Source organism: Lissotriton helveticus, chromosome 3_1, assembly GCF_964261635.1.
Source record: "Lissotriton helveticus chromosome 3_1, aLisHel1.1, whole genome shotgun sequence".
NCBI lineage: Eukaryota > Metazoa > Chordata > Amphibia > Caudata > Salamandridae > Lissotriton > Lissotriton helveticus.
The window spans coordinates 1229997349-1230024998 of record NC_136061.1 but is presented as its reverse complement, the minus strand read 5'-3'; the positions used below and the strand labels follow the sequence as shown (position 1 = coordinate 1230024998).

The window sequence follows — 27650 nt, the reverse complement described above, 5'->3', positions numbered from 1 at the left end:
AGTTGTCCATGCAATCTTTTTTGTCTGAGTGAGGGACGGTAACAGTGCACCTGTCCTATCTGTTCATCTCCCATGTTTCTGTGCATCTTGCACAGCTGCTTCCCTGTCTGTGCATTTTACATGTTTCTTTAGATCTTTTATTACAAATGTATTAGCTGCATATATTCTGTGAGAAGGAAGCTTGCACTGCTGCTGTACACGCTGTGACTCTTCTAAGTGACTGAAGCCCGAGCTCCTGCTGCCAGTGCTTCACCTCTGAGGTCTGTCAGTTTATCCTGCGCTGCTGCAGCCCACGCTTTGCCTGTCCTTTATGAAAGGAGCTTTAACCCTATCAGTGCTGCCGTCGGCCGCTGAATGTTCGTAGCACTATCTGGCTGGTGCTGCGAACGTTCAACGCCCGACGCGGCCCCGCCCACTCTATAGAACACCCGCACTGCGCCGAAATAACGGCCGCAGTAAACGGGTTAATTGCTGCTGTTTAAACCGTAACTGTTCTGAGCGACTGAAGTCTAAGCTACTGCTACCCATGTTGCCCCTCTTGGGTCTTTATGTATATCCTGCGCTGCTGTGACCCACGCTTCACCCGTCCTGTGTAAGGGAAGCCTGCACTGCGTCTTCTCAAGCTGTGCCTGTTCTGAGTGAGGGAAGCTTGAGCTCCTGCTGCCAGTGTTGCTCCTCTTGGGTCTTTCTGTGTATCCTGCACTGCTGCTGCTGACACTTCACCCGTCCCGTGCGAGTGAAGCTTGCACTGCTGCTGTTTATGCTGTGCCTGTTCTGAGTGAGCGAAGCTTGACCACCTGCTGCTAGTGGTGCTCCTCTTGGGTCTTTCTGTGTATCCTGCACTGCTGCTGCCCACGCGTCACCCCTAATGTGTAAGGGAAGCTTGCACTGCTGCTGTTTATGCTGTGCCTGTTCTGAGCGAGGGAAGCTTGGCCACCTGTTGCTAGTGGTGCTCCTCTTGGGTCTCTCTGTGTATCCTGCACTGCTGCGGCCCAAGCCCCACCCATCCTGTGTGAAGGAAGCTTGCTCTGCTGCTGTTTATGCTGTGCTTGCTCTGTGTGAGGGAAGCCTGAGTTACTGCTGCCAGTGCTGCTCCTCTTGGGTCTTTATGAGTATCCTGCGCTGCTGCTGACACTTCACCCCTAATGTGTAAGGGAAGCTTGAACTGCTGCTGTTTATGCTGTGCCTGTTCTGAGTGAGGGAAGCTTGGCCACCTGCTGCTAGTGGTGCTCATCTTGGGTCTTTCTGTGTATCCTGCACTGCTGCAGCCCAAGCCTCACCCATCCTGTGTGAAGGAAGCTTGCACTGCTGCTGTTTATGCTGTGCTTGATCTGTGTGGGGGAAGCCTGAGTTACTGCTGCCTGTGCTGCTCCTCTTGGCTCTTTCTGTGTATCCTGCACTGCTGCTTCTGACACTTCACTCACCCTATGTGAGTGAAGCTTGCTCTGCTGCTATTTATGTTGTGCTTCTTCTTTGTGACTGAAGCCTGTGCTACTGCAGCCTGTGCTGCTCGTCTTGGGTCTTTCTGTGTATCCTGCACTGCTGCTGCTGACATTTCACCCGTCCTGTGTGAGGGAAGCTTGCACTGCTGCTGTTTATACTGTGCTTGCTCTGTGTGAGGGAAGCTTGAGTTACTGCTGCCAGTGCTGCTCCTCTTGGGTCTTTCTGTGTATCCTGCGCTGCTGCTGCCCACGCGTCACCCGTCCTGTGTGAGGGAAGCTTGCACTGCTGCTGTTCAAGCTGTGACTGTTCTGAATCACGGAAACTGGCATTGTTGTCCCTGCTCTTCAACTTAGGTGTTAATTTGTGTGCATCTTGTGCTGCTGCCTTCCCCCCTATAGCATATGAGGGCAGCTTGCATCACTACTGCCCTTTCTGCACTTGTTCTATGCAAGGGAAGCTTGTCGTACCTTGTATGTACATCTAAATATCATCTAATGCTATTAGTGTACCTGTAGCTCACGTATTTCGGTGTAATGTGCACTGCTGCTGTTCAAGCTGTAACTGCTGTGTGTGAGGGCAGATTGTGCAACTGCCGTCCTTGCTGCATCGGTTATGTTTGTGTGTATTTTGATGTGCTGCTGTTTAAACTGTACCAGGTCCACGAGAAAGCTCTGTGTTTGTCCATGATATTTCTGTGCTGGATGTGCAAAGGAAGCTTTCATTGCTGATGTCCTTGCTGCGTCTGTTCTGTGTAAAAGAAGCTTGCATGCTATGCAACCTGTTATGTGTTCATGTGGATATTGCATGCCAGCTATCCACCCTGTAAACATTCTACTGCTGTACCCCTTTCTGCTGCTGTTCATGTTTTTCTTCCTTTGAATGAGGTAAGTTTAATTTAATGCTACCCCAGCAGAACCTTTTCTGTGTTTCTATTTATCTTGCACCGCCATGGTTCATGCTGCGTCTATTCTGAGTGATGTGCTTGCTTTATTCATTTCCCAGCTACAGTAGTTCCGTGAAGGAGAAGCTTGTACTGATTCTGTTCATGCTGTGCTTTTTCTGTGTGCTGGAAACCTCACTGCTGTGGCCTATGCTGTATCTCTTGGGCATATCTGCATATCTAGCACTGTTGCTGTCCATGACTTACTTGCTCTGTGTGAGTAAAGTGTGCATTACTTCTGTCCTTGGTCGTGTGCCTCTCACCCTTTTCAATGGAATTCGTCCCTGTGGGATGTGGTCCACAGGCCTTTTGAGGCTCGGAGGGAGGGCTGTGCAGCCCCCTCCCCTGGGGGATCGGGTACCTGGGGCCTGCCAGAGTCTCAGGGGCCGATTCACAGAACTAATCTGAGATGAAATCCTAAACTTACTACTTTTCGTATTCAAAGAAGGCATTTAGTAGGAGTAAAGGTAGGAGTCCTAACTTTACTACTACTAAATGCCATCTGTGAATACCAAAAGTAGTACGTTTAGGATTTTATCTCAGATTCTTTGAATCGGCCCCTCAGGGAGGAGGGGCCACGCACCACTCTCCCTAAAATAATGTTTTGCGCTTCCCCCAGCCCATGGCTCAACCAGTGTTGGGGGCTATTGTTTTTATAGTAGCACAAGAGCCCAGCGTTTTTTTTACATGTTGCCATAGATTTGCAGGTATTCCAATTTTTAAAAAAAAAAGTCTTTAAAAAAAAAAAGTTTTCTAGCCCATGGCGGGGGTCCCTCTGTGTCCCTCACACCGGCCTAGGGACTCAAAATATGCCCTACCCTGCTCCCTTATGTCCTTTCTTTAACCTTTTTTTAAGGACTTGAAACTGAGTTCGAGTCCTAGGAAGGCCGCCGCCACCTCCTTGTTGATGTGGTGGTAGCCAATCAGATCTCTGCATGAGATCTGTCGGGTCAGTGGAGCCTCCACGGCATGAAATATACAACATTTTTGAGCCTTGATTACTCAAAACCTACAGAACTAATTTATACAAAATCACAAAAAGCACATTTTCCTTGAACAAGATCTAACTTTCTGCCACATTTGGTGTAAATCCATTCAGGTGTTTGGGCTGAAGCTTTGTCTAAAGTTCCTATGGAAAAATAAACAGGGTAAACACGTTTAGGGCCTTCCACTTTTTCTCAGCTCCCACTTGACGGATCACCCAAAAACTTTTCAGGCTGGAGGTGAGCTGCTCGGAACTTTATTTTTGGAGAGTTTTGTGAACATTTATCAAAAGCACGAAGGGTTCAAACACATCAAAAATGTTTTTCCTATGGAACACAATCCTAACTATAAATGTATCCTTTGCAGTGCAGCTGTCCATTGTGTTCCTGTTCTCTGTGAGGGATCCTAACATTGCTGCTGTCTTTTTACCTATTTTGCGCTTTCCTGATCGTATCCTACTGCTATCGCTCCAGCACTGTGTGTAGGAAATGTGCATACCTCCTGTCCGTGCGTTACCTGTTGTAAGTGTAGGAAGCTTGCATTGTGACTGTTTGTTCTCTCTCTGTGCTCTGTGCTCAAGAGAATTTTGCATGATGCAGTTCATACAGTAAATATTCCGTAATATTGGTTTATGGTTGTCTTTGCTGTTAGCCATTAATTTGTTTTTTTTGTGTTTCTGGTGTTCAATCTGTGTGATTTGAGTGATAGCTTTTCTGTGTTTGCACTCTACCTAAAGACCTCTTTGACCTGAGTGATCCACACTATGGCAACCACACTCTACAGTACAGCATAGCATGCTACACCATTCAGTACTGTACTTAACTGTATATAAATGCTATAATAAAATACAATGCTACAAGTGAGGAAAGAAGCTTGCCTCCCCAAGGGCAGACATAAGCTGCAGTGTCCAGGAGACTCAATATACACACTTTGCTGGCTAGAACCGACATTGGAAGAGGCTGCATTTGGAGATTTCTAGAACAGGAGATGGCAAGGTTTTGGTACTATTGTTTTGGGATAATATACCTCTTGCTAAAGATTAGATCATAGTTGATATTGGGGTGGATGGAGAATGGAAGGGACTGGGCAGAGGAGATTGGAATGGAAATGCTCTTGTGGAGGCAGATATGAAAGCTGTATTTTGTAAGGCTCACATGTCAGAGAAGACCTGGGCTAAGAGTGAACAAAAGGAGAAGTACCAGATCTATGCATGCTGCTGTTCTAGCTGAAACAATGGAGTAGGGTAAGACTCCTTTCAACACACTGTTTAATGTTTACCCTGACATATCAATCCCATCTAATAATGAAAGTAGAATTTGTCAGGGAGGAAATTCTAGAAGGCCAAGAGGATGCATGTTTACGTAAACTAGAAATAACAAGGGTTACTGGGATCATAGAAGTGTTTTGGGGATGCCACACAGTGGTGAGGAGAGAAGAGTAATATGGAACAGGCCTATCCATTCCTTTGCTGACAGGCAGCAACCTACCGAGCACTTACCAATACTTGTTTGGGGCGCGCTCGTCTAAGGCACATCTGCTGGTGGGAGCCTTCAGGAGAATCAGAGAAGATTGGGGGACAAATCTTTGCTTGAAATGTTGCTATCCTTCGGCCTAGTAGGAGTAGGTGAAATCTGGCCCCTCCAAGAATTGCATAGTTTCTGCTCCTGTTGCCAGCGTTGATTGCCTATCTGCTTCTTTCATCATTCATGGGGTGTATATACACAGCAGTAGGCAGTGTCCCCGCCTTTCAAAGGTTGCTTGGATACGGAATTTCCCTTCCTGCCCTTTTGGCATCTTTTTACTCATTTGACAGCATCTCTGCCTTACACATATTGTCGTATGGATTACCCCGACCTCTATTATTATCCCCTTCTTTCGAGTACATGCACACAGCATCTTGCGGCACCTCTGGTTACATTAGTGCTGTGTAGAAGGCCCTATGTTTTAGCCTATCCACCTGGAAAGTGGACAAGCTATACTGCAGACTGTCCAGGTTGATTCATGTTTCTTTCACTTGTCTCTTTCACCTTTCCTCCTCCCTTAGCGCACCTGTCGCTCACGCCTTTTCTTGCATCAAAAAACCTGGTAATATGCCCTAAGCCAAGAAAAGAGCCCTTCTCTGGTCGCTCATGCACAAAAACAAGACACTTTCCTCATATCCTCTCTGCAAGTGCAATGCACTGCCAACAACACACTTCCACATGGTGCAGCATGCTAACTGCCCGATATTGTGCTGCGGCACCGCATAAAGCAGACCCCCCCAGGATATTGCGGCATGGATTAACAAATTTTGCGGCACAAATATGGAAATTTAGCTGCACAAATATGGAAATTTAGCGGCATTTGTGTGTCACTTTATTTTACTCATAATCATTCATTTTCAGCCTGAAGTCACTGGGCACTCTTTTAGCAGAGTATTCCACTTGAAATAGGCCTGTTTAAAGTGTCTGCCACTCTACGAAGCACAGCTCTAGCCCTAACCTCGTGGGAGGGTCCTGTATTTCTTCCTGCCCATGTATGCATCCCTGTCGGGGCACCGCTGCCTCCGAATCGGAGAGGCAGGACACCTCTTCCTCAGGCACCCTCTTTTGCAAATTCTTTAACTAGTGATATCATCAACCATGAGATCAGTAATGTTGAGGAAAGCCTAGCTGTCACCAAATGGGTTTTGCTGGAAGATAAACAAGCTCTACCAGCATCAGAGGTCGCTGACCCTAGTACTAAATGAAGTAGCCTGAGTTGATTAAAGACTTCTGGGTTCTCCTGATGGAGGAGAATTAATCCTTGTATTTCACATGAACTTGTAACTATTGATTCGGATCCTGTTAATACTACGAAGCCTTTGACGAGTTTCTCAGCTTACACCCAGAAAAAAGTCAAAAAGGACACTTTACGTTCTGTGCACCATAAGGATAAAGTGCTGCCCAATCCAGTTGGCAGTCCAGTGTATGCCACTACTGCTGTAGTGAATTTGGAGGTTGGGTCAGTTTCAACATCATAAACTCTGTACATACTTAGCACTCAAGAGACTATTTGAATCATTCACGGTAGACTAAAAGCAATTAAGTGTGCCATTTCAACTTGCCCACCTTTATTCAGATAGCTGTATTTCCAAGGAAACTAATACTGTAAGATTTGTCCCTCAAGCTAATTTTGCTAGTCTTCATGTACTGTCTTTCTGACTCTGGAGCAGCCCAAAATGCCTCTTCAACTGACAACTCTAGCAACTCCTTTTGTTGTTGTTTTAAAAGAAGCTCCTCCTCGACCTGCGCAGAGTGAAGAATGTCAACAATTTATTAATAAAGTCGTTCATTGGTTCAGCAGGAGATTATGGCATAATGAAATCATTATGGCTAGAAGGGTTCCTTGGGTGGGCAACGGGCGAAAGCAAGATTTTGGAGACTGCATAGAGATTAATTTTAAAAGGGCATGTGTTGTTGATAACCGCTTAAGGAGGATTAATTTCTCCACTTTTTATCTCAGTAAGATAAAGATGCTACCTTTTGGGCTATTTTTACAAGTAAACTGACTGTTCGCTCTGTCAGGTGCCAAGAGTAATCAGGGCTATTACACCTGCAGCTTACTACCATTACAACATACCTACTACCAACAGGTATGCTCTGCTGGTGCTATCTGGCTATCTAGATTGATGCAATACCTTGAGGTTGACAGGTTGTCAATCATTTCTTGTGAAAGAAGTAGCTATGTAGCTATTTTTGCTGGTGAGCTGAATAACCCTCAACCATTTCCTGTTGATTCAGTCAATAATAATGATGCCGCTACTGTTAAGGAATGTAACCCATTGCCAGCTCGAGGGGTGGAGCCCAGGGCGAGACCATCTACTATTATTCTCAACTTCGCTACCAGGAATGTAGCAGGATTAAGTAAATCCTGATTGGCTTCATTTTATCCAGGGGTTCACTTTTTCTTGTTTTCAGAAAACTTGAGGTATTCAATTTTATATCATTGAAGGCTGTACATCTTACCATGACCCCTGCTCTTTTGTCTAAATCAGGACGCTCCAAGAGTTGAATCCTGTTTTGCTTGTGGCTGCTGTTTAAAGTCTAGGCCCGCATTGACATTCCTGGGGGAGAGCCACAGCGGGTTTCCACCACCATTGTTGGGGACTGCATGTCCCGTAATCCCACGGATGGAGAACTCCTGAGCCCGATTACTAAGTGATACAAAAGGCGTGCTGCTGTCCCGCAGCATGGGACGCACGAGCACTGTGCCCTGGCAAAGCCCGAGCCCATTTGAGCTCGCATCTTCACATTTTCAAAATTTCACCTGCAGTTTTGTACAAATCGCAGTATTTTTACAAAACTGCCGATTTAGTGATTTTTTTGCAAATCACGAAATCATGGAGGGTCTGCCTAGGGTGCCAGGAACAAAGAGTAAATCTGCCTACTCCGGTTCCAAATCGGCAACACGCCTTGAATTTATTGAGCAAAATGTTTTAACTCTTAGATCCCAACAGTGCCGGATTAAACCCCGTGGAGGTCCCTAGGCAGTCGAAATTTCACCCCCCCCTCGCAAATTATATCCGAATTCCCAATGCACCAGATTTGTTTTTACAAACTGACTCCGGCCAGAAGATGAGCTTTCAAGAGATAAACTGTTATGTCAATCTCATGCCTCTGGTTGGTGTACTTTAAGTTTGATCCATTGTCACTGCCCCCTAAAAGGAGTGGGGCCCATAGGCCGGTGCCTACTTTGTCTATTTAGTAATCTGGAAGTGAGTCCCAACATTTACCAACAAGTCACAAAGTATTCCATGCATATTAACGAGCATTTTGCACTCTCCATTGCTCTCTAGTTCCAGAAACCATCTGTTGTTGCCACTTACATTCTTCTAGCTTGCCTTTTTCTAAATATATTTTGGCCGCTGCTTGTTCATTTTTGAGTTATTTAATTTTTAATTTATATGATTTGTACCATCAAAGAAAAGCACACTCAGAACAGCATGATACTCTTTCCGTTGTTTGTAACTAAACCCTGGCTACAGGTATTCCAGCTACGATACTTTTGTAGCATAGTAATATTGCGCTTGATATTATGACATACTACAGTTTCCACTAGTGGTCGCGGAACTTTTGTCTAGTACTATTTCTTCTCTAGGGTCTGATTGGTCCTAACTAGACCAGCATGTACGCATTGCTCTCGTGGGATGATGGGCCAATGGAATTATGTTGCAACTCAGACCGAAATTACATGGCAGTGTTGACTAAATTATGCAAAAATCAAAGGCAACTTATGAGGCAAAATCCAGCACATTCTGTGTCAGTGACCGTATTATTTCACTACATTTTAACACTCATTAATTCTGTCAGGGCAAACGTTTCACCACATTTTCCAAATTTCACGGGCAGTTTTGTAAAAATCGCAGCATTCTTACAAAACTGCTGATCGGGTCAACTGGGTATATCTGCAGACATTAGTTAAATACCTTAATTTGGGTGTAAATGTGTGTAAAACGCTGACAGCTATTTATCTGGCCCCCACAGCTATAGTATTGGTGAATGGGGTGTTGACTCAGCCAGTCCAGATCAGGCGCGTCACCAGGCAAGGGTGCCCGCTGTCTCCACTTCTGTTTGACTTATATATTGAGCCATTGGCCAGGAAGATAAGGAATTCTGAGACTATTGTGCCTTGAGAGTTTGAAGGTTGATCCAAGAAGATTGGATTGTATGCAGATGATATTTTAATCTATAGACCTAAACTACAACAAACCTTGAGCTATCTCCTAGATATAACCAGTGAGTTTGGGAGTATTTCAGGATATGTTATTAATAAGCAGAAAACAGAACTTATGGCTTGGAATATGAATATTGAGGATAACCCATAATATAGCGGATCTTACCAAGACTAACTTTGATAGGCTTAAAAGGGAGATCAGTGCTAGTCTACAGGGATGGTCGCATTTACCACTCACACTATTTGGTTGTGCAAATTTGGTGAAAATGATGATCTTGGCAAAGCTAATATTCTTATTCAAAACAGTTCCCTTGACTTTAAAAAAGGAATGGTTCATAAGATTGCAGGGTGAAATTAGCACATTTCTCTGGGCATCAAAAGGACCGCGCCTCTCTTGGAAGAAGCTTAGGAGGAGGTTAGTGAGGGTGGACTAGCGTTCCCAGATCTGCAATTTTATTTGCGGTCATTTTTGCTGAAAAATGACAGGATGTTACTGGGTATCTCTACTGATACAGAAATTGACAAAATGTTTAGAGGGATGCTGAAGAAGCAGAACTACGTTGAGAATGGATTTATGTATAAATTTGCTGATCCGAAATATTTTAAGAAGGTTAGGTTGAAGGTTTTAAGAGACATGGCAGAAACGTGGTACAGAATTAGAAGGGCTTTAAAAATTCCATATTACAGTAAGATTGCTTCGATTTGGGACACACCAGGGTCCCCACCCTGGACTAGGAATTTGCTGGCTCAACCGGTAAAGGAGATGGGTCTTTTGAGTTGGAAGCAGCTATTCCCAGATGGGAAGTTAATTTTGTGGGGCCAGTGTGAGGAGGAGTGGGGAGCCAGTTTTTCTAGATTCAAATTTCTCCAGATTCAAAGTTGGTACGTGGCATCGGGCGAACAAATAGGAACTTATAATGAATTAGAGGAGAAGCTTTTCTCTAACTGTGTTTTCAAAAAAGTAACAACATTATGGTATTGGCTGATGCTAGAGATGGAGGATGGTCTCTTCACATTACCGGAGAGCCTGTGGGGAGACTGCTTGCCGGAGATCACGACAGAAGACCTATAGCAAGTAACAATGTCTATGCTTTATAAAACAGTAAAACCCGAATATTTAAGGAGGAATCATTTCTTTACGGTGCATAGGGCTTACTGGACTCCACGAAGACTCTCCAAATTCGGCTCAGGTGGAGTGGTGGTGTGTCCTATGTGCAGAAGCCCAAATGAAGATGATCTGCATATGTTTCTGCAATGCCCGAAGATTCAGGCTTTTTGGGAGACCATGAGTAGCTGCTTGTCGAGTGTTCTAGGGTTGCAGGTCAAGGTAAGCCCTGAGCTGGTCATATTTGGAAGATCGGATCTGCAAGGTAAGGGCACAAATGACAAAGCAAAGCTGATTTTTTATGCTGTACTTTTGGCACAAAGAGAGATATGTAAACAATGGTTCTCTCCGATCCCTCCAACAGAGCTTGGCAGGTTACAATCTATGAGATTTATTGCAAAGTTGGATATTTCGGATCAGATTAGGAAAAGATATACATTTTGGATTTTTTTTGGGCATGATATGGGTGAAGGTATGGGTGTTTGGGCTTCTATGAGTTAAAGGTCCAATGATTAAGCCTTTGCCTACCTCGACTGGTGAAAGTCTTCTTCGTTTATACAGGAAGTCAAGGGGAAAAGGTTTGATTGTGTGGCTGCAGAAGGAGGCTCTCCAGTTTTTTCTCTCGAGGGTGTTTCCTTAGGGGGAGCCTCTGTTCTGAATAGCTTTGATCTACCCCCCTCCCCACCCCCCCTGTATCCAGTAAATGAGGCTGAAAGCCCAGGGTGGTTTCGTTAGAGATATGGGCGGCAATAAGGCAAATGAGGATAAAAAAAAAATAATTTAAAAAAACTGCTTATTTCGCAATTTCTTTGCAAATCGCAAAATCCTAGAGGGTCTGATAAAGGGATATAAATCACTATATAAATGCTACACGACAATAGAATGCACAGTTAGGGTTCACACTATTACTCTTCATCACCACAAAGGGAGGTGTGCATCTAGGTCAATCTAGTAAAGAGTAGTGTGTTTTTATGTGTATAAGTATGTGGCTAACATGTTTTTTGTTTTCTGTGTGGATAAAAAACATTTTTTAACAGAGTTTTATATAGCGCAAAAAGGTATCGGGTATCAGAGCGCTGTGGTGCATGTCCATTGCTTGGTTAGTGCATAATAGTTTTAAGAAACCACTGGTGATAGCGCGCGGTATAAATAATTTTAACGTAACGTAACGTTTTAACGTAACGTATGTATGCATACAATCCAGAACAGTGCCACATGATACCATTATGTATAAATCCGTATGCCTGCTGTTTACTCTAAATTTATCTGTGTGTTTATTTATGTTGGTGTGGTTTGTGACTGTGCTGCTGATTTGGTCGCTCTTTGGCAGTTGTATGACAGTGGAGCTGTGTTGTGCAATTGGTAGTGAAAATGGTTTGTCTAATGTGCTCTCTCTGAGTATGACCATGTGTAGGTGGGGCTGAAATGGTGGTGAGGATCTAAAGTGCAGTTCTGTGATAAGAACCAAAGTAAGGGTTATAAGAGGTGCGATGGTGCATGATATAAAAATTGTCTGTATTGTTATCATTGCAGACCTAGGGTTTCTTTACACATGTGTGTGTTGTTGAGTGCTGTTGCATGAGGGTGAGTAATCAGCGGTGTAGGAGAGAAGGACAATAGGCAGCCAAGCATAATTTGATATCATTGTTGATGTAGAAGTGTGTTACAGCACGGGTTTTGTATTGGTGTACCCAGGTGTGAAGTAGAATGCTGTGCAAAAGGCTTTCATTACCTGAATCAAAGGGTTCCCTTGGCCCAGGGGAGGGGCGTTTGATGATGGCATCTTCCCTATTTCACTCTGCCTCTTACACATGTTGTGTGGTTTAGGGATGCCATCACTAGTGGGTGGTGTGTTCTGATTCAAGGAAGGGTTAGGGATGTCACCCGTTATTTCACGAAGGGGTTTAGGCATCAGGTATGCAGCGGTTACTTTCTCTTGATAAATGGGTTCTGTATATAGCATTTATTTGGAATATATGTGTGCCTAGATATGTGTATTCCTTTATATAAATGTGCATACAAATTTTGTTTGTAAATATATAGTAAATAGTTAGTTCTGATTAACAAATGTACATATTACTTATGGTTATATTATTCTATGTGTAACATGTATATAGGCCAGTGCATAAATAAGTACACTTTTATCATAACTATTTTATCAACAAGTGCTTCACTATTAAATCACAAAAAAATACATAAATGATAAAAAAAATATTAGCTTAAAGTAAAGCAACACTTGAAAGTATGAGTTTATTAAATGCAATTTACATATATTACCTTCCTCATACATATATACTTTCCATGTACTTATGCATCTTTATATTTATTACTTTACTTCTAATTCAGCATCTCCAAAGCACTACCCTATATCTCATCCTATACCTCTCTCAATATATCCTGTACCTCCACTCTCTGGTTCATCCCAAACCTCATACTTCTACTATGACCCCCAAAATAACCCTTTCTAGACTCTTCTCTCTTCTACCCTGCCTTGCATCATCTCAAACCTCTTTACTACTCAGATTTCCCAAACGAGGCTTTCTAAACCCTTCCCTCTGATTCTTACCCCTCCACCTCTCCTTTACTCATCCCAAACCACCTCCTACTGCTACAAGCTCCGAAAGAAAACACGTTCTAGAACCTTCCCTCTTCTATCCCTTAACTATCCTTTTCAATCCAACCAAAAGACTCATATTTCCACAGCTCAAATTAATTTCATATTTCCCTATACTAATTCCCCACTAACCCTGTTTGGGTTCCGGAGAAGCATGCTACCTGCCAAAAAGCCCTTTGACAGCTCATCAGGGGTAGAAAGCGCTATATAAATGCAAACCCTGCTCTCTTCTATCCAAATAACAAACTCCCATGCCCACCGCTCAAATTAATTTCATATCTCCCTATACTAATTCACCCCTAATTCTTTTTGGGTTCCGGAGTAGCGTGCTACTTGCCGAAAAGTGCTTTTACCCCTCGTGAGTGGTAGTAAGCGCTATATAAATGCAATTACAATAAAACACAATACAATATCATCAGTTATGTGCTGTCTGTATTGGTTGTGTGAAATGCCTTTGTCTAATATGTCTCTTGATAAACTTGGTAAAAACACTGTGAATGGCAACATTGTGATGTAGACATTATATAATTAATTTGCACCCAGACTTCGAAGCTCAGTGCAGTCTACCTTCTTCAGAAGTGTGAATGTTTATGTTTTTGCCTCCAACCTGGCCAAATCCACTCTGAATAACAACTTCTCATAATCTTCCTGCACTCAAATTCAAAAAATTAAATTAAAATGAATGACAACAGCTGAAGCGAACCATGAAATGAGGGTTAATGCCATAGTTTTCCTCCTTAATGGAGTTGTATACAGGGGACATATTGACAGAGAGGTGTAGAAATCAGATGTGACATGGCCAAAATGAAATATGATAAATGGCTTCACACGTTTCTGGTGGCTCCGATAAAGCCCCGCGAGACTCGTGGGCAGCAAAAGGTCCCACTAGACTCATATATTTATGAAATCATTTATTACATTTTCAACCAAGCATTTCATATAATATGGAAATCATTTTCTTCATGCTTTCTCCATGTCTTTTAATATGAGACTGGGCATTCATAAGCTTCTGTGCACATTTATCTAACAAACAGCCCACATGACACAATCTATGATCAGGCCCCGACAGCAAGGTCTGCATTGTAATAATGTAGGCCATTTGTTTATCCTGGCATCTCTGCGTCCATGACTGCTTCCTTGTCAAGGAGGACATTTGGGTTACTGATTGTGCTGGTGTCTTCGACTTGTATGTATGGGTGTGAGAAATTTGCCTAATTTTCTTTTGCATTGTTACGTGACATTTCCCCACATTTCGAAAAATGCAAATCGATCTATATTTTAGAGCAAAATGCGTCTTCGCGTCCAAGAGGGGCGCAAGGACTATTTTTGCGCAAAAAATAGTGCAATTTTTTTTTTTTGCTGTGAACAACCGTCGCTCGCCTTATGTTCGCTTGTGTTCTTCCTGTGCTCCTAAAGTATAATTGTGACCAGAATGGACTTGAAATTACAGAATATGGCTTAATGGCCTAATGTTTTGAGTTTTAGCTAAAGTGAAATGATAGAAATTACGGAGATTTCACTGAAGTATAACATTTTTGCCTGGGTCTACCTCTATGTAGCAATAGTTTATTATTGGTCAACAAAACACATGTATGTATCTATATGATACGACTGACGTAACAAAACGTAACTCATTAAGGAGATCTCCGGGCAGAGTACTGTGCTGAGGGAGCCCCCTGGATCTTGGGGCCCCCCGCTCCACAGGGGTTGCGGGGGCCTGTGTTAAGCCACTGTATGATACTGCTATAGCCCACACCCGATCAAAAGACAGCGGAGAGCTGTACATGGCCAGAAACAAGTATAAAGTCAGCATAGAAACATGCATCATCACAGTCTTGAATATAGCCAATCTAGCTAATAAAACATCACTTGGCAACATGTGCTTAATAAGCAACTATCACTTAACAGCCATTTCAAAATTCCCCCAAAATTGTCAAATTGACTTCACCTGAGCAACACTGGATAAATTAGTTGGTGCATAAACCTTATTGTTGGTCATCTTTCATCATGATTCCAAACAGGGCAGTAAAAACGTTTGCAAAATATACAGAACCATATGTCACAAAGGCTAGGCTCAAGTCCTTTTGAATATAGTGATATGCCAGAGACAGCTGGCAGGGAACGGTGGTGGGGGGGAACAAAATATATATATTTTTTAAAGCAGTTATGTCTTCATGGCCATCTCTCCTCCATCATTGCTTCTCTTCCTGCTGAGTCCTGGAAGCAGGAAGCACACAGGCTCCCCTAACACAATCACAATGCTGCTGCTAGCAGCGTTCTGATAGGTCTGAGCGCCATGGGTCGGCGCTCAGAGTCGGAGTGGGAGCCTGGGCATGTTTTCCACCCAGGCGGTGTACTACAGCCCAGTGGAGAACATGCAAAATACCAGATGATCCCATCTTCATGTCCTGGTACACAAGATGCCAAACTCAAACTTGCTTGCTCAGTGAAACTGTTGACATTTTTTTCCTGGCGAAGGACATCTGCTAATTCTCAGGAGCTCAGCTAGACTCCTGCTTGCTCACTTGGTGGGAATGTTGTCACGAAACAATTGGGTGTGTAATAGCTTATGTATTGGGACTCTGACTAATATTTCAGAGCCCTGGTACATTACGGATGAATGGAGGATCTGGTTGGTTGCAATCTTTGTGATTCACAAACAATTAACTTTTATTGATAAACACTTTCAGACTTGACTCAAGTGTGAGAACATGTGCCTTATTTACAAAAGTAAACGTATACTTTTGGCACAAGTTTACTATTTTTTTTGCTATTCAGAAATTACAGGTGTAGTTTTACAAGCAATATCTTTTCAACTGCGGAGAACTCCACACATAAAAAGATAGGACAGTCTGCAGTCGTAAAGATACTACATGTAAACTACACTCAGAGTTTGTGAATAGCACAAAATAGTAACCTTACACCAAAAGTGTAAGTTCACCTTTGTGAATAAGGCCCCAAGTTTTTTTCCATGAAAATGTCAGCCAGGAATCACCTGCATGTGGGCAGGTGCAGTGACTGGAACTCGACCAGCCCTCCAATTAACAACTCCCAGTACTGAGCTAAGACGGTAGATTTTCTGTGGAGATATTGGGAGGAGGTCAGCCTGGGCCTGTATTATGGCGCCTTGTTCCTGTTTGCATCACAGCACATGTTTCAAAAGGTGTGCCTGGTGTAGACCTGGTCAGTGCGCCCTGTTATTTATTTATTTTTTATTTATTTATAAAGAGCCAGAATCGAACCCCGAAGGGGTATCTCTGCGCTCTAGACAGGCCACTTGAGGGAAACCTAACAGCTAGGGATCCGAGGTAAACAGAAAGGTCTTAAGCTGTTTTCTGAAGAGGAGATGTTCCGTGAATTGTCTTAGAGCTCGTTCCAGTGGCAGGGGCCCAGATAAGATAGGGCCTTCCCACCTTGTCTGGCTCGTTTGATGCTAGGCACTGTGAGGAGGTATTTGGATTGTGAGCGGAGAAACCACGAGGAGTGTAGGGGATAAATGTATATGCCAGGTAGCTAGGGCTGGAGTTGGACAAGTAAACCTTGAACTGTACACGCTTCCCTGTTGGGAGCCAGTGGAGCTGGCAAAGCAGGGGCTGAGAGGCTGTCCTTGGTGGTGCATTCAGAATCAGACGTGCCGCCATGTTCTGGACAACCTGTAGTCTGGCAAGGGCGGCGTCATTGGCAGACAGCAGAAGGCTATTGTAATAATCCAGGCGGCATAATATAAGCGCCTGGGTTAGCGTCTTCCTAGATGAATCCGGGAGCAGAGGAAGGATACGACGCAATAGACCCAACACATGAAAACATGAGCCGGATGTCTCAGCAGCATGCTCTTTCATAGTGAGGGTCTCTTCAAGGCGAACACCTACGTTTTTCACACAGGTTATTGGGGCAGGGGGAGTACCTAGATCTGAGGACCACCAGTCGGGGTCCACAGTAGTTGAGCTTCCCTGAAAAGCATTATATCCGTCTTCCCCGCATTGCACTGAAAAAAGTTACTCCTCATCCACTGAGAGATGTTTCTCATTCCCAGGGAGAAGGTGGCCTGCACTGATGGAGTAAACTTTGCAAATGGAAAAAGCAGTTGGGTATCGTCCGCATAAGAAACAGGGATGAACCCACTGTTCCTCAACAGATTGGCCAAGGGAGCCACTTAGATGTTAAACAAAGTCGGACTCAAACAGGAGCCCTGTGGGACTCCCTTGGACAGATCTGTTGCGACTGATCGATATGAACCAAGGTTAACCGCCTGGGAGCGAGAGGAAATAAAACTCGTCAACCACTGAAGGGCCAAATCTCTAAGTCCAACCTCCTCCAATCTCCTTAGCAAGATCCTATGGGAAACCATGTCGAACGCGGTGGACAGATCTAACAGCACCAGAATCGTGGAGTGGCCTCTATCTAGGGTCATCCTGATGTTGTTGGTTACCTCTAGTAGGGCTGATTATGTGCTGTGTTTAGGGTGAAAGCCTGATTGGGATGAATCAAGGCTGCCCGTCCGTTCGACATGGTTGGAGAGATGAGTATTTATATGTTTCTCCAAAAGCTTGCCCAGGAAAGGGAGGAGAGAAATAGGACGGAGATTGAAAAACGCAATTAGCTGGGCCTTGGTGTTCTTTGGGATAGGCATTACCTGTGCTGCTTTCCATTCCAAAGGGACCAAACCTTCTCGCAGGGAGAGATTGAGGAGATGTGCAAGGGAGGGGGACAGGTGGCTGGCAAGAGAAGTGGTCAATTTTGCCGGCATGTGATCCTGAGGTGATCTAGATTTTACTAAGTGGATCAATAACTCAGTCTCCACTTGTGTCACCGGTGGAAAACTTCCCAGCAATTGAGTAAGTACCTGCCCAGAGTTTGCGGGAATCATGGTGGTGGCAAAGTGCTTCCCCTATTGAACAATTTTGTCATAGATGGTTTCAATTTTTTGTGTAAAAAAGGTGCCAATATAATCGCACAGTTTTTGTGTTGGGACCATCGGGTTCTCGCACGCCTTAGAGTCTGTAAAGGACTTTAAGATGCGATATAGCACCTTAGGGTCATTTTTGGCCTGGGCTAATTGTACGGCTATGTAATCTTTATGTGCTGCCCTGATTTTCCCATGGTAATCAGCCAGGGCCACATGAAACCGGACTTTATCCTCCTCCTCATGAGTAAGGCGCCACCGTTTTTCATACTTCCTACAGATTTGTTTCTGCGCACGAAGTAGGGGAGAATACCAGGCATTCTGGGGAGCCTGGGCGTTCTAGGGAGGGGTTTCAGGGGGGCTAATTGGTCCACGGCACTAGAAACTGCCAAGTTATACTTGGCGAGTGCCTCTTCAATGTTGTCTTATTCTAATATCCGTGGCTCTACAAAACTGGCTTTCAAACCCTCAGAAATAACTCTCTTCCACTGTCTGAAAAGGCCATAGTTGTTATCGATAGTATGATTTCTCTTCCTAGGTGCCTGAATACAAAATTCGATTGACACATGGTCATATCAGGGTAGGAACTGGGGGGATTTACAGGAGACATTAGGGGAGTTGAAGAAAACAATATTCAGGGTATGACCCGCTGTGTGTGTGGGGCCCTCATTAAGCTTGGTAAACCCAAGAGTAGCTAGCTCCATTACAAGGGTCCCTGCTTCCACATTGGAACTGCACTCACTGTGTATATTGAAGTCGCCTAGCAGCAAAAAATTGCTGCTCTCGATTACATGCGGAGCGATTAACTTGATGAGATGAAGAAGGAAGCTATTTAGCGGGCCGGGAGGTCGATATACCAGGGCCCCCTTCCAACTTATACGGGACGAAACGTCAGTGCGGAAGACCAGCACTTCCATAGTCGGGTCACTGTGTTGTTCCAGTGCAGTAATCTTGATGTTATCCCTATGCACAATAGCAACTCCACCTCCTATTTTATTTTGTATATCCATGCAAGTGAATCTGTATCCCTCTGGCAAAGCAAGTGCTATAGAGGGGACCGAATGGGGCTTCAGCCAAGTTTCAGTTAAAAACCCAAGGTCGGGCTGCACTGAGGAGAGGAGATCCTATACCTCGGCAGAGTGCTTGCGGAGGGATCTCACATTACACAGTAAGCTTCTCCACCCCTGCAGCGAGTTGGTGGGGAGATTACTTAGACTAGCTGTGGGGGTATGAGATAATATGTTAGTCATGCCAAGGGTAGTGGGTATCTTATTATCAATAGTGGCCTGGAAGCCACAAACCAGACATGAGAAAGGACCCTCGCACAGGGGCCAAAAGCCCAACCCATCAGCGGGGCAGGAGGTGGACCCTATCTCTACCATTTCTTTAGTGGAGTATGTCCATCTCAAAAGAGGACCCTGGTCTGAAGAAAAAAGACCAGAGTTCCTGGCTCCTGGCGACTCCCGGGCAGGGACGGGCGTAGACGGGCTTACCTTTGGCATGCCTTCGGCGGGCCACAGGCGTGCCCGCTGCGCGTCTTGGCTGGCATCCGGTTTTATAGAGGGGGTAGCCACTAGAGTGCTAACCTCCCTCTCTGACCGGAAATTATCCCTGCCTCCCTCCACTCAAATGAGCTAGTCTCGTGGTGGACCGGGGAGTGGAATCGTGATGGCAGAATGCAGATAAGTGCACACAGAATAAAAGAAATAACAAGCAATTTAAGTAAAAACAGGCTTCCCAATGTAGCAGTATTAACAAAAGCTTAGCCTTTCAGCACGCGTCTGCTCGCGTCGTGGCTGGCTTCCGGTTTTATAGAGGGGGTAGCCACTAGAGCGCTAACCTCCCTCTCTGACCGGATATGATCCCTGCCGCCCTCCACTCAAACAAGCTAGTCTCGCGGTGGACTGGGGAGTGGAATCGTGATGGCAGAATGCGGGTAAGTGCACACAGAATAAAACAAATAACAGGCAATTTAAGTTAAAAACAGGCTTCCCAATGTAGCAGTATTAACAAAAGTTTAGCCTTTCAGCGAGCGTCTGCGAGCGTCGTGGCTGGCTTCCGGTTTTATAGAGGGGGTTGCCACTAGAGCGCTAACCTCCCTCTTTGACCAGAAATGATCCCTGTCTCCCTCCACTCAAACGAGCTAGTCTCGCGGTGGACCGGGGAGTGGAATCGTGGTGGCAGAATGCGAGTAAGTGCACAGAGAATAAAACAAATAACAGGCAATTTAAGTTAAAAACAGGCTTCCCAATGTAGCAGTATTAACAAAAGCTTAGCCTTTCAGCGTGCGTCTGCTCGCGTCGTGGCTGGCTTCCGGTTTTATAGAGGGGGTAGCCACTAGATCGCTAACCTCCCTCTCTGACCGGAAATGATCCCTGTCTCCCTCCACTCAAACGAGCTAGTCTTGCGGTTGACCGGGGAGTGGAATCGTGATGGCAGAATGCGGGTAAGTGCACACAGAATAAAACAAATAACAGGCAATTTAAGTTAAAAACAGGCTTCCCAGTGTAGCAGTATTAACAAAAGTGTAGCCTTTCAGTGCACGTCATGATGAATCAACTGCTCCCAGGACAACTGCAAACTCATGCTGCCCTATGGACAGCGCATTTATGGAAATATGAAGTGGCCGCTTTCAAGCCACACCTTATTACTCTGTGTATGCAGCAAGCCGTCTGCACTTTGAAAAGGGGTCAGAGATCCCCTGCGGTCAGGTGCAGTGAGTGACTGCATCCACCTATGAGGGGGATGTCTGGGGGACCATGGGACCACATTTTACCCTAACAGAGGTCTACCTTAAGGAGGCACACTGATAGTGAACCATCTTTCTGTGAGGCACTGTGATTTTGCCGCCTAAGGGCATGTTTGCCTCTGCGCCCGCTTCCATAATAAGGAGTGAAGACAAAGTGATGCCCTCATTTATGTGGGGCTACATCCCTATGCAAATGAGAGAACTCCCTCTGAAGATAGTGCTGGTGGTATATGTGCACCAGCACTCTCAGTATTACAGAAGGTGGCACACAAGTGTTTGCGGCCCCTTCTGTAATACCATAGTGGCCCGTGGGCACAGAAAAGTAGGTACACATGCCTGTTGAGCCCTCCATGCATTATGTGCAATACAGCCCCTGGTGTTCAACTTACCAACCAGTTCAGACTGTCTATCAAAATGTTTTTTGAAAAGTGAGTTTGTCCTTATTGATTATTCATTACGTTATTTCTGTTACTTCGATTACAGATAACGTTGTCGATGGGATGACATGATTGGGCAGCCATGAGGAGCTCCCTGGAACAACTAGGAGTTAGAGATATGACTGAAGTCCAAGTTATAACAGCAGGAAGCCCAAAGGGATGGCAATAATTCAGTGTGGAGCTATTGGATGAATGTGTTGAAAGAGGTAAACTGGTTCAGCCACCCTTGACCATCTGCAAGCCTCGAAGCGATACAAAAGGGGATGATGGACGGAGCGTTTGAGCAAATCAAACACTCACCCCCAGTCAACTGATCTGGGTTTAATCCATCACCATTCTTTAGCTCACTCGGCCACCCCAGTTCAGACATGGCTATATGCAAATCAGTCTGACCCTGTGCCTCATGGGAACAGTCCAGCCCGAACTGCCAAGCCATGTCTTCCCTGGACCGGAAACAAGCATCCAGGGACCGGTTTCGGATTCATAATCCTCATCAGCCAGGCTATCTTGAATCCAGTGGCCAAGTGAGCAAGGGACTCACGTCTGAGCATACCCTGCCACACTTAGGGCGAACAAAGCGATACAAAAGGGGATGATGGACGGAGCGTTTGAGCAAATCAAACACTCACCCCCAGTCAACTGATCTGGGTTTAATCCATCACCATTCTTTAGCTCACTCGGCCACCCCAGTTCAGACATGGCTATATGCAAATCAGTCTGACCCTGTGCCTCATGGGAACAGTCCAGCCCGAACTGCCAAGCCATGTCTTCCCTGGACCGGAACAAGCATCCTGGGACCGGTTTCGGATTCATAATCCTCATCAGCCAGGCTATCTTGAATCCAGTGGCCAAGTGAGCAAGGGACTCACGTCTGAGCAAACCCTGCCACACTTAGGGCGAACAAAGCGATACAAAAGGGGATGATGGACGGAGCGTTTGAGCAAATCAAACACTCACCCCAGTCAACTGATCTGGGTTTAATCCATCATTATTCTCTAGCTCACTCGGCCACCCCAGTTCAGACATGGCTATATGCAAATCAGTCTGACCCTGTGCCTCATGGGAACAGTCCAGCCCGAACTGCCAAGCCATGTCTTCCCTGGACCGGAAACAAGCATCCTGGGACCGGTTTCGGATTCATAATCCTCATCAACCAGGCTATCTTGAATCCAGTGGCCAAGTGAGCAAGGGACTCACGTCTGAGCATACCCTGCCACACTTAGGGCGAACAAAGCAATACAAAAGGGGATGATGGACGGAGCGTTTGAGCAAATCAAACACTCACCCCCAGTCAATTGATCTGGGTTTAATCCATCACCATTCTTTAGCTCACTCGGCCACTGCAAGCCTCAGCAGGCTGTGTCCAGTGATTGTACAATATCCAGGGGTGAGTGGATCATCCTCATAGGTAGTTGGCAGGGAAGAGCTATCAGACAACCCATTTACCCTCTCCTCCTACTCCCCCAATCCTTCATGGGGATGAGCAGCAATAAAATGCACAAACTACTTAAAAGTTTTCCTTGTGTATGAGTGTGTAGTAAGGAAAATATGAGCAGGAGAATCAAAATAAGGTAAGGCCCACCTTAAGAGATTGGGTAAAGTCAAGTAATAGGGACATAAACAAGTTATTTCTAGATAAAGACACCTTTGATATGGAAAGATACAGTAAAATTTAGAAAGGATTAACACATCCTAAACATACGCCAACTCTAGTGCACTGACTGGCCATCCTCGATTGGAATGTGAAAACCACCAAAGAACAGCAGAACTCTCAGGTTAGATGTCTCAAAATACACAGGAGAAACTGGTATACCACATTAGCCAAATGAAGGATAGAGTGTAAACTTATATCCTCAGCACACCACCACACCTGTTTGTCCAAATGATTAATGATATCCAGTTACAGAAGAAACCAAATACAAGGAGGAGAACATAATAGATTCTCAAGATTCAGTAAATGACTCGCTTTAAAATCATGGAATGCTTAGGCCCAGGTTCTGGCCTCTCTGTGGTCTTAGCACACTAGTGATGTAGGCTGTATTTTGTCCCCCAAACCAAATGAAAACGATTTGCTGCATCCCACATTATCCATTACTCCCTGAAGCAGACCTAGGATACCACCCTGTTTATTGCTGCTCCCTTAACGCAAAAGGTTCTGGCCCCCACTGTTAGCATCTATAATCCAGTCTATCCATCATGAAAGACATAATCTTTTTGTACAGGATCTGCGAGCCATTAATGCTGCTGAGTTACAAAGTTTTCCCGTTGTTCCAAACCCTGCTACCAGTCTGTCACATATGCCACCCTCTACATACGGTTTACAGTTGATGACCAATATTCCAATATTCTACTTTCTTCGCTATACCTGTACACCATGAGAGTCGGATTTTTTTGCGTTCTCTTTCCACGACTCCCAAATAACATGGACTAAGATTCCACAGTGTTATACAGCAGTGGTGCTGGAATTAGGCATGCGTGGTACAAAAGGGGGTGGTGATGGACGGAGCATCTGAACCAATCAAACACTCACACCCAGTCAACAGATCTGGGTTTAATCCATCACCGTTCTTTAGCCCACTCTGCCACCCCAGTTCAGACATGGCCATATGCAAATCAGTCTGACCCTGTGCCTCATGGGAGCAGTCCAGCCCGAACTGCCAAGGCATGCAGCAGGTACTGCAGCATCCCTCGGTTATTTGGAGGGGTTTCATTGTGACGATGGGAAATAATGAGGTATTTTAGTTTGGTTATCTTTGCAATATTTAGTGTAATTGTTCAGACGCCTGCAGCGTATAGTGAACAATTTTATTATACAAGTTACTGCTTATTTTTTAACCACAGATCTATGTTTGCATTTATAGATAAAGTGATGTTCTTGTATAACTTAAAATTAATGACAGTCTGGTTAGGTTTGGAATAGGGTGTAAGGACAGTGCTATGTCTATAGCTAACAAACATGAATACGTGCACACGCATACACACATATGTAAAAGTACATTTTCAGTTTGTTTTCTAACATTAATGTTAGAAAATTTAGAACAATTTGTATATTAGTAACACCATTTTTTATAGATCTTTATATTATTCTTAGGCCTTTTCCATAGACTATAAATAATAGGTGTTACAATAACCTAATTTAATGGTACTCAATTTCTCAACAAAGGATTGAAGGCACAGTTGGCCTTGCCGGGGCTTGCGCTCCAGACCTACCTGTCTAACTTTAATGGAAATGACCAAAGGTGATTTTTGAATGTAACTAAACCATCAAGTGGCTGCTCATTGTCACTTACAGACAGCACATTTTCCATTTAAATGGCTGCTAAATTTGCAAAGACATCCCCGTTTTACAAATAAAACTATATATCACACAACTGATAATGCGTGGAAATCTGGTTTATGTGAATATTGATCATTTGTGCATCACCAAGTAAAGTGTCTTTATTTGTTTTGAGCCTATTAAAATCGTTTTCAGGCACACCTCAGATATACATAAACATTTTTCAAAATTGATCCAGCACACAAAATGGTATAGTAAACACCTATGTAATCACAATTTAAGTTTAAAAATCAAACAAATACGGAATCAATTCAGTAGCAGATTTTTTGTTCTCCTCTCCACGCCATAAGAGAAGACGCCACGCGATCGAGCCGGCTTGATCTACTTTTTCAAATTCATGATATATAGGGCTATCTGACCCGAGCTTTTGCACTTGATGATACTGAAGGAATTGGCAATCACCATAGAGAAGAACAAAAAATCGTTTTAATAACACTGCCTCTCAACTGGATAGAAGAGTATTTCTCTTGCAGTATGAAGATGAGTTCACTTTATTTGCCCTGAAGAAGTCCGTGGAGGACGAAACGCGTTGGCGACACGTGTGAAGAATGAAATAAAGATTGAACTCCCGAAAAAAGCTTCTTAAGACTCTGCTACTGAATTGATTCCGTATTTGTTTGATTTTTAAACTTAAATTGTGATTACATAGGTGTTTACTATACCATTTTGTGTGCTGGATCAATTTTGAAAAAGTTGTATGTTAGGACAAAAAAAGTCTTTTGTTCTGGGAGGTCTAGGGAAAAGAATCTCCGATCCGTGGCACCATATAAAAACGAGGGAATACACCGGATAGATGCAATCGTGCTCAGAACCCCTTTTCCCATTGCTCTGCTCTTTAACTGAGATATACATAAAATGTTCTTGATTTTTGCTTTCCTTACTGGTGAGCGCATACAGTTAATTTGCAGGCATTTTTGTGTGTGCACTAGAGCCTTTCCTTCAGTTTACCTATACTGCAGCAAACTTGTCACATAATTCAATTTAAAAAATCCTCTCACCTTTCAGTCAAAAAAAGAAAAGTAAACACCAATCCCACGTGAAAAGAATAATCAGCAATTTGTCAGAAGTCATAGCCTGACATTTGACCTCTGTCTTTGAAGCGCCAGCAAATTTGATGAGATAAACAGTGATTTTCAAGGCATCTTTATTTCTTGGTCAGACTTTCCCGACCCACCAAAAATCAGCTTGCTATCCACCAGTGGGTCACGACCAACAGTTTGGGAAACACTGGTCTAGAGCCTTTACATGTCCTCTAAAGTTGGCTGCACAAAGATGGTGAGATGAGACATGGAATAGTTAAGTGCATGTCCGATTTACTTATTGCATATTTCTTCTTGCGTTTTGGGCTCTCAGCATTAAATCATTAAACCTATGCAGACACTATTCTTGGCGGAGGTATTGCTTCAGTGCTCAGTGCTATTATGGGGCATTGTAATGGGACATTTCTTTCTAATGGCTGCTGTGTACCTTAAAATGTTTTATTTTACCATAATACTTTAGTTTTGATGGCCAATAAAAAATATTCAACCAACAAAAACCCCAAGCGATAGCCCATGTTCACATAATTGACGTATGTGGACCTCCTTTATCGACTCTTCTACTAAAGGTTTTGGCCCATTAACTTTGATAACATCAGGAATTTTCAAAGCCCATTGATTTTAGTGAGCTGACACTCCTGCCCAGAACCCTCACCCCAAAAAGTGTTCACTACCAATGGCATACATAACCTCCTACCATCTTTTCATAGGTTCTTCAGAAAGATTTGTACACCATGATTTTCCTTGGTGGTCCTTGCTTAAATCAGTATGTTGAGCCTAACTGTTTTCCCATAATTCATTAAATCAAATGCGATTCTGTATACATGCCCATTAAATTAGCCATATAAAGGCATACAACAGCAACTACAGAGACATTGTAATTTTGTTTACCCTGTGTCTGATATTTAGGTCACAATATATCAGCTGGCGAAAGACCTCCATCTGCTGATCACATTAATGCTGTCTATAAGCTACCCCAACCTCTCACCGTTTCTAAGCACTCTTTTGGAGATGGCTGGGTATTCCAGATACCCCGTACGGGGTGATTTGTGTGCATTATAAATAAAACTAACATAGCATAGTGGTTATTGGGATATGCTAGTGATAAAGCGAGGTTGGAAACAAACGTTTTTTATACCCCTCGTGAAGTGGCTTCTCCATAAGAGTAACATGAATTAATCGTGTGGTTTTGAAATTAACCAACATAGAATAAAATGCACACACACAAACACACATGGGATACTAATTTGCTTGTGTTGCGAACCATAATCTACTAATTAAGTGAAGTTGTCATGTTTATTCAGTGTGCATCTGTCATAATCTACCCGAGATTTGCATGAATATGCTTTTTGTCTGTCTAATTGTGGCATAAATGATGGAGAATGGTGAGTAAACCATGCTTATGTGTTGCTTATTTTGCTAGGTAATAACTAATCGGGTTACCTTAGAATGGGGGGAGGTAAACAGAAGGGCTATATTTCGAAAATTAAAGTTTCATTGTGTTTGTTTCTATAATAGATCCCATTGTGGCCTATGCGGCATACATTAAAATGGAAGCTGTCTGTGACTCCGAGTTTGCGATGATGTACGCATGCATGACTGAACTCGAGAAGAGCGCGAGCAGCCTGTGCCTGTGCAGTATGGGTCAAGGACAGTGTGGCCAGGACACCCGACTTGGTGCCAACAAATTTGAATGTCAGCATCGTGGGCTTGGGAAAATCATCAAAACTAACCACTTAAAGGACACAAGCGGAAGAAACTGCTAAGAGACAATAGCAACTTTATTTTTCAAATTATAACTATGACTTTGCGGAAATACGAACAATAAGGTGATGAGGTTATGCTCATCCACCCCTCGACTTGACCAATCAGGACAGTCAAAGACCCCAAAAGTTACAACTTTTTGATAGATAAGTTAGTGAAAAAGGGTATAAAAGAGGACGTTTGGAAGTATGAAAAAAGGCTTGCTTTTCGATTTTATCTTTTCACCCCGACATGCTACCGGACTGCTGATCTTTTCTATGGCGCAAGGACTTTGACATTTTTCTGAACTTTACCTTTTTGAATGGGTGCATAGTCCTTGTGGGAGGTGAACACCAAGAGAGAATAGAGAGGTGGTCTTTGGGAACTATTCTGTCCTTATGCTGATGTCCGTGTCCTGAAATCTTGGTAATAAAAATGTATGCTTATTTTTCTGAACTATTATGTTAATAAATACAAATGTTTGAATTTAACCTATTTTCTTCTTTAGGTTATTGATGTTTAAATGACTATTAAATTAGAGTGAATAAAAGAAAGGTCATGCTAGGAGATTTAGGGCCAGATGTAGGAGGCCTAATACCGGTCGGAAACGGCCGATTTCGGCCGTTTCCGACCGGTATTAGGGTTTTCAAATGTAGGGGCATGT

At 43.8% G+C, this 27650-nt stretch overlaps 1 protein-coding gene across 1 annotated transcript in view; it reads left to right on the top strand.

Annotated features, from left to right (window-relative positions):
* LOC144824232 (uncharacterized) overlaps positions 1–27009 on the top strand; it is a 67184-nt gene extending 40175 nt beyond the window's left edge. Inside the window, exon 2 of the mRNA XM_078683378.1 lies at positions 26762–27009. Within this exon, the coding sequence (XP_078539504.1) occupies positions 26762–27009 (248 nt within the window). The remainder of the gene's footprint in view (positions 1–26761) is intronic.
* Positions 27010–27650: the final 641 nt, after the last annotated feature.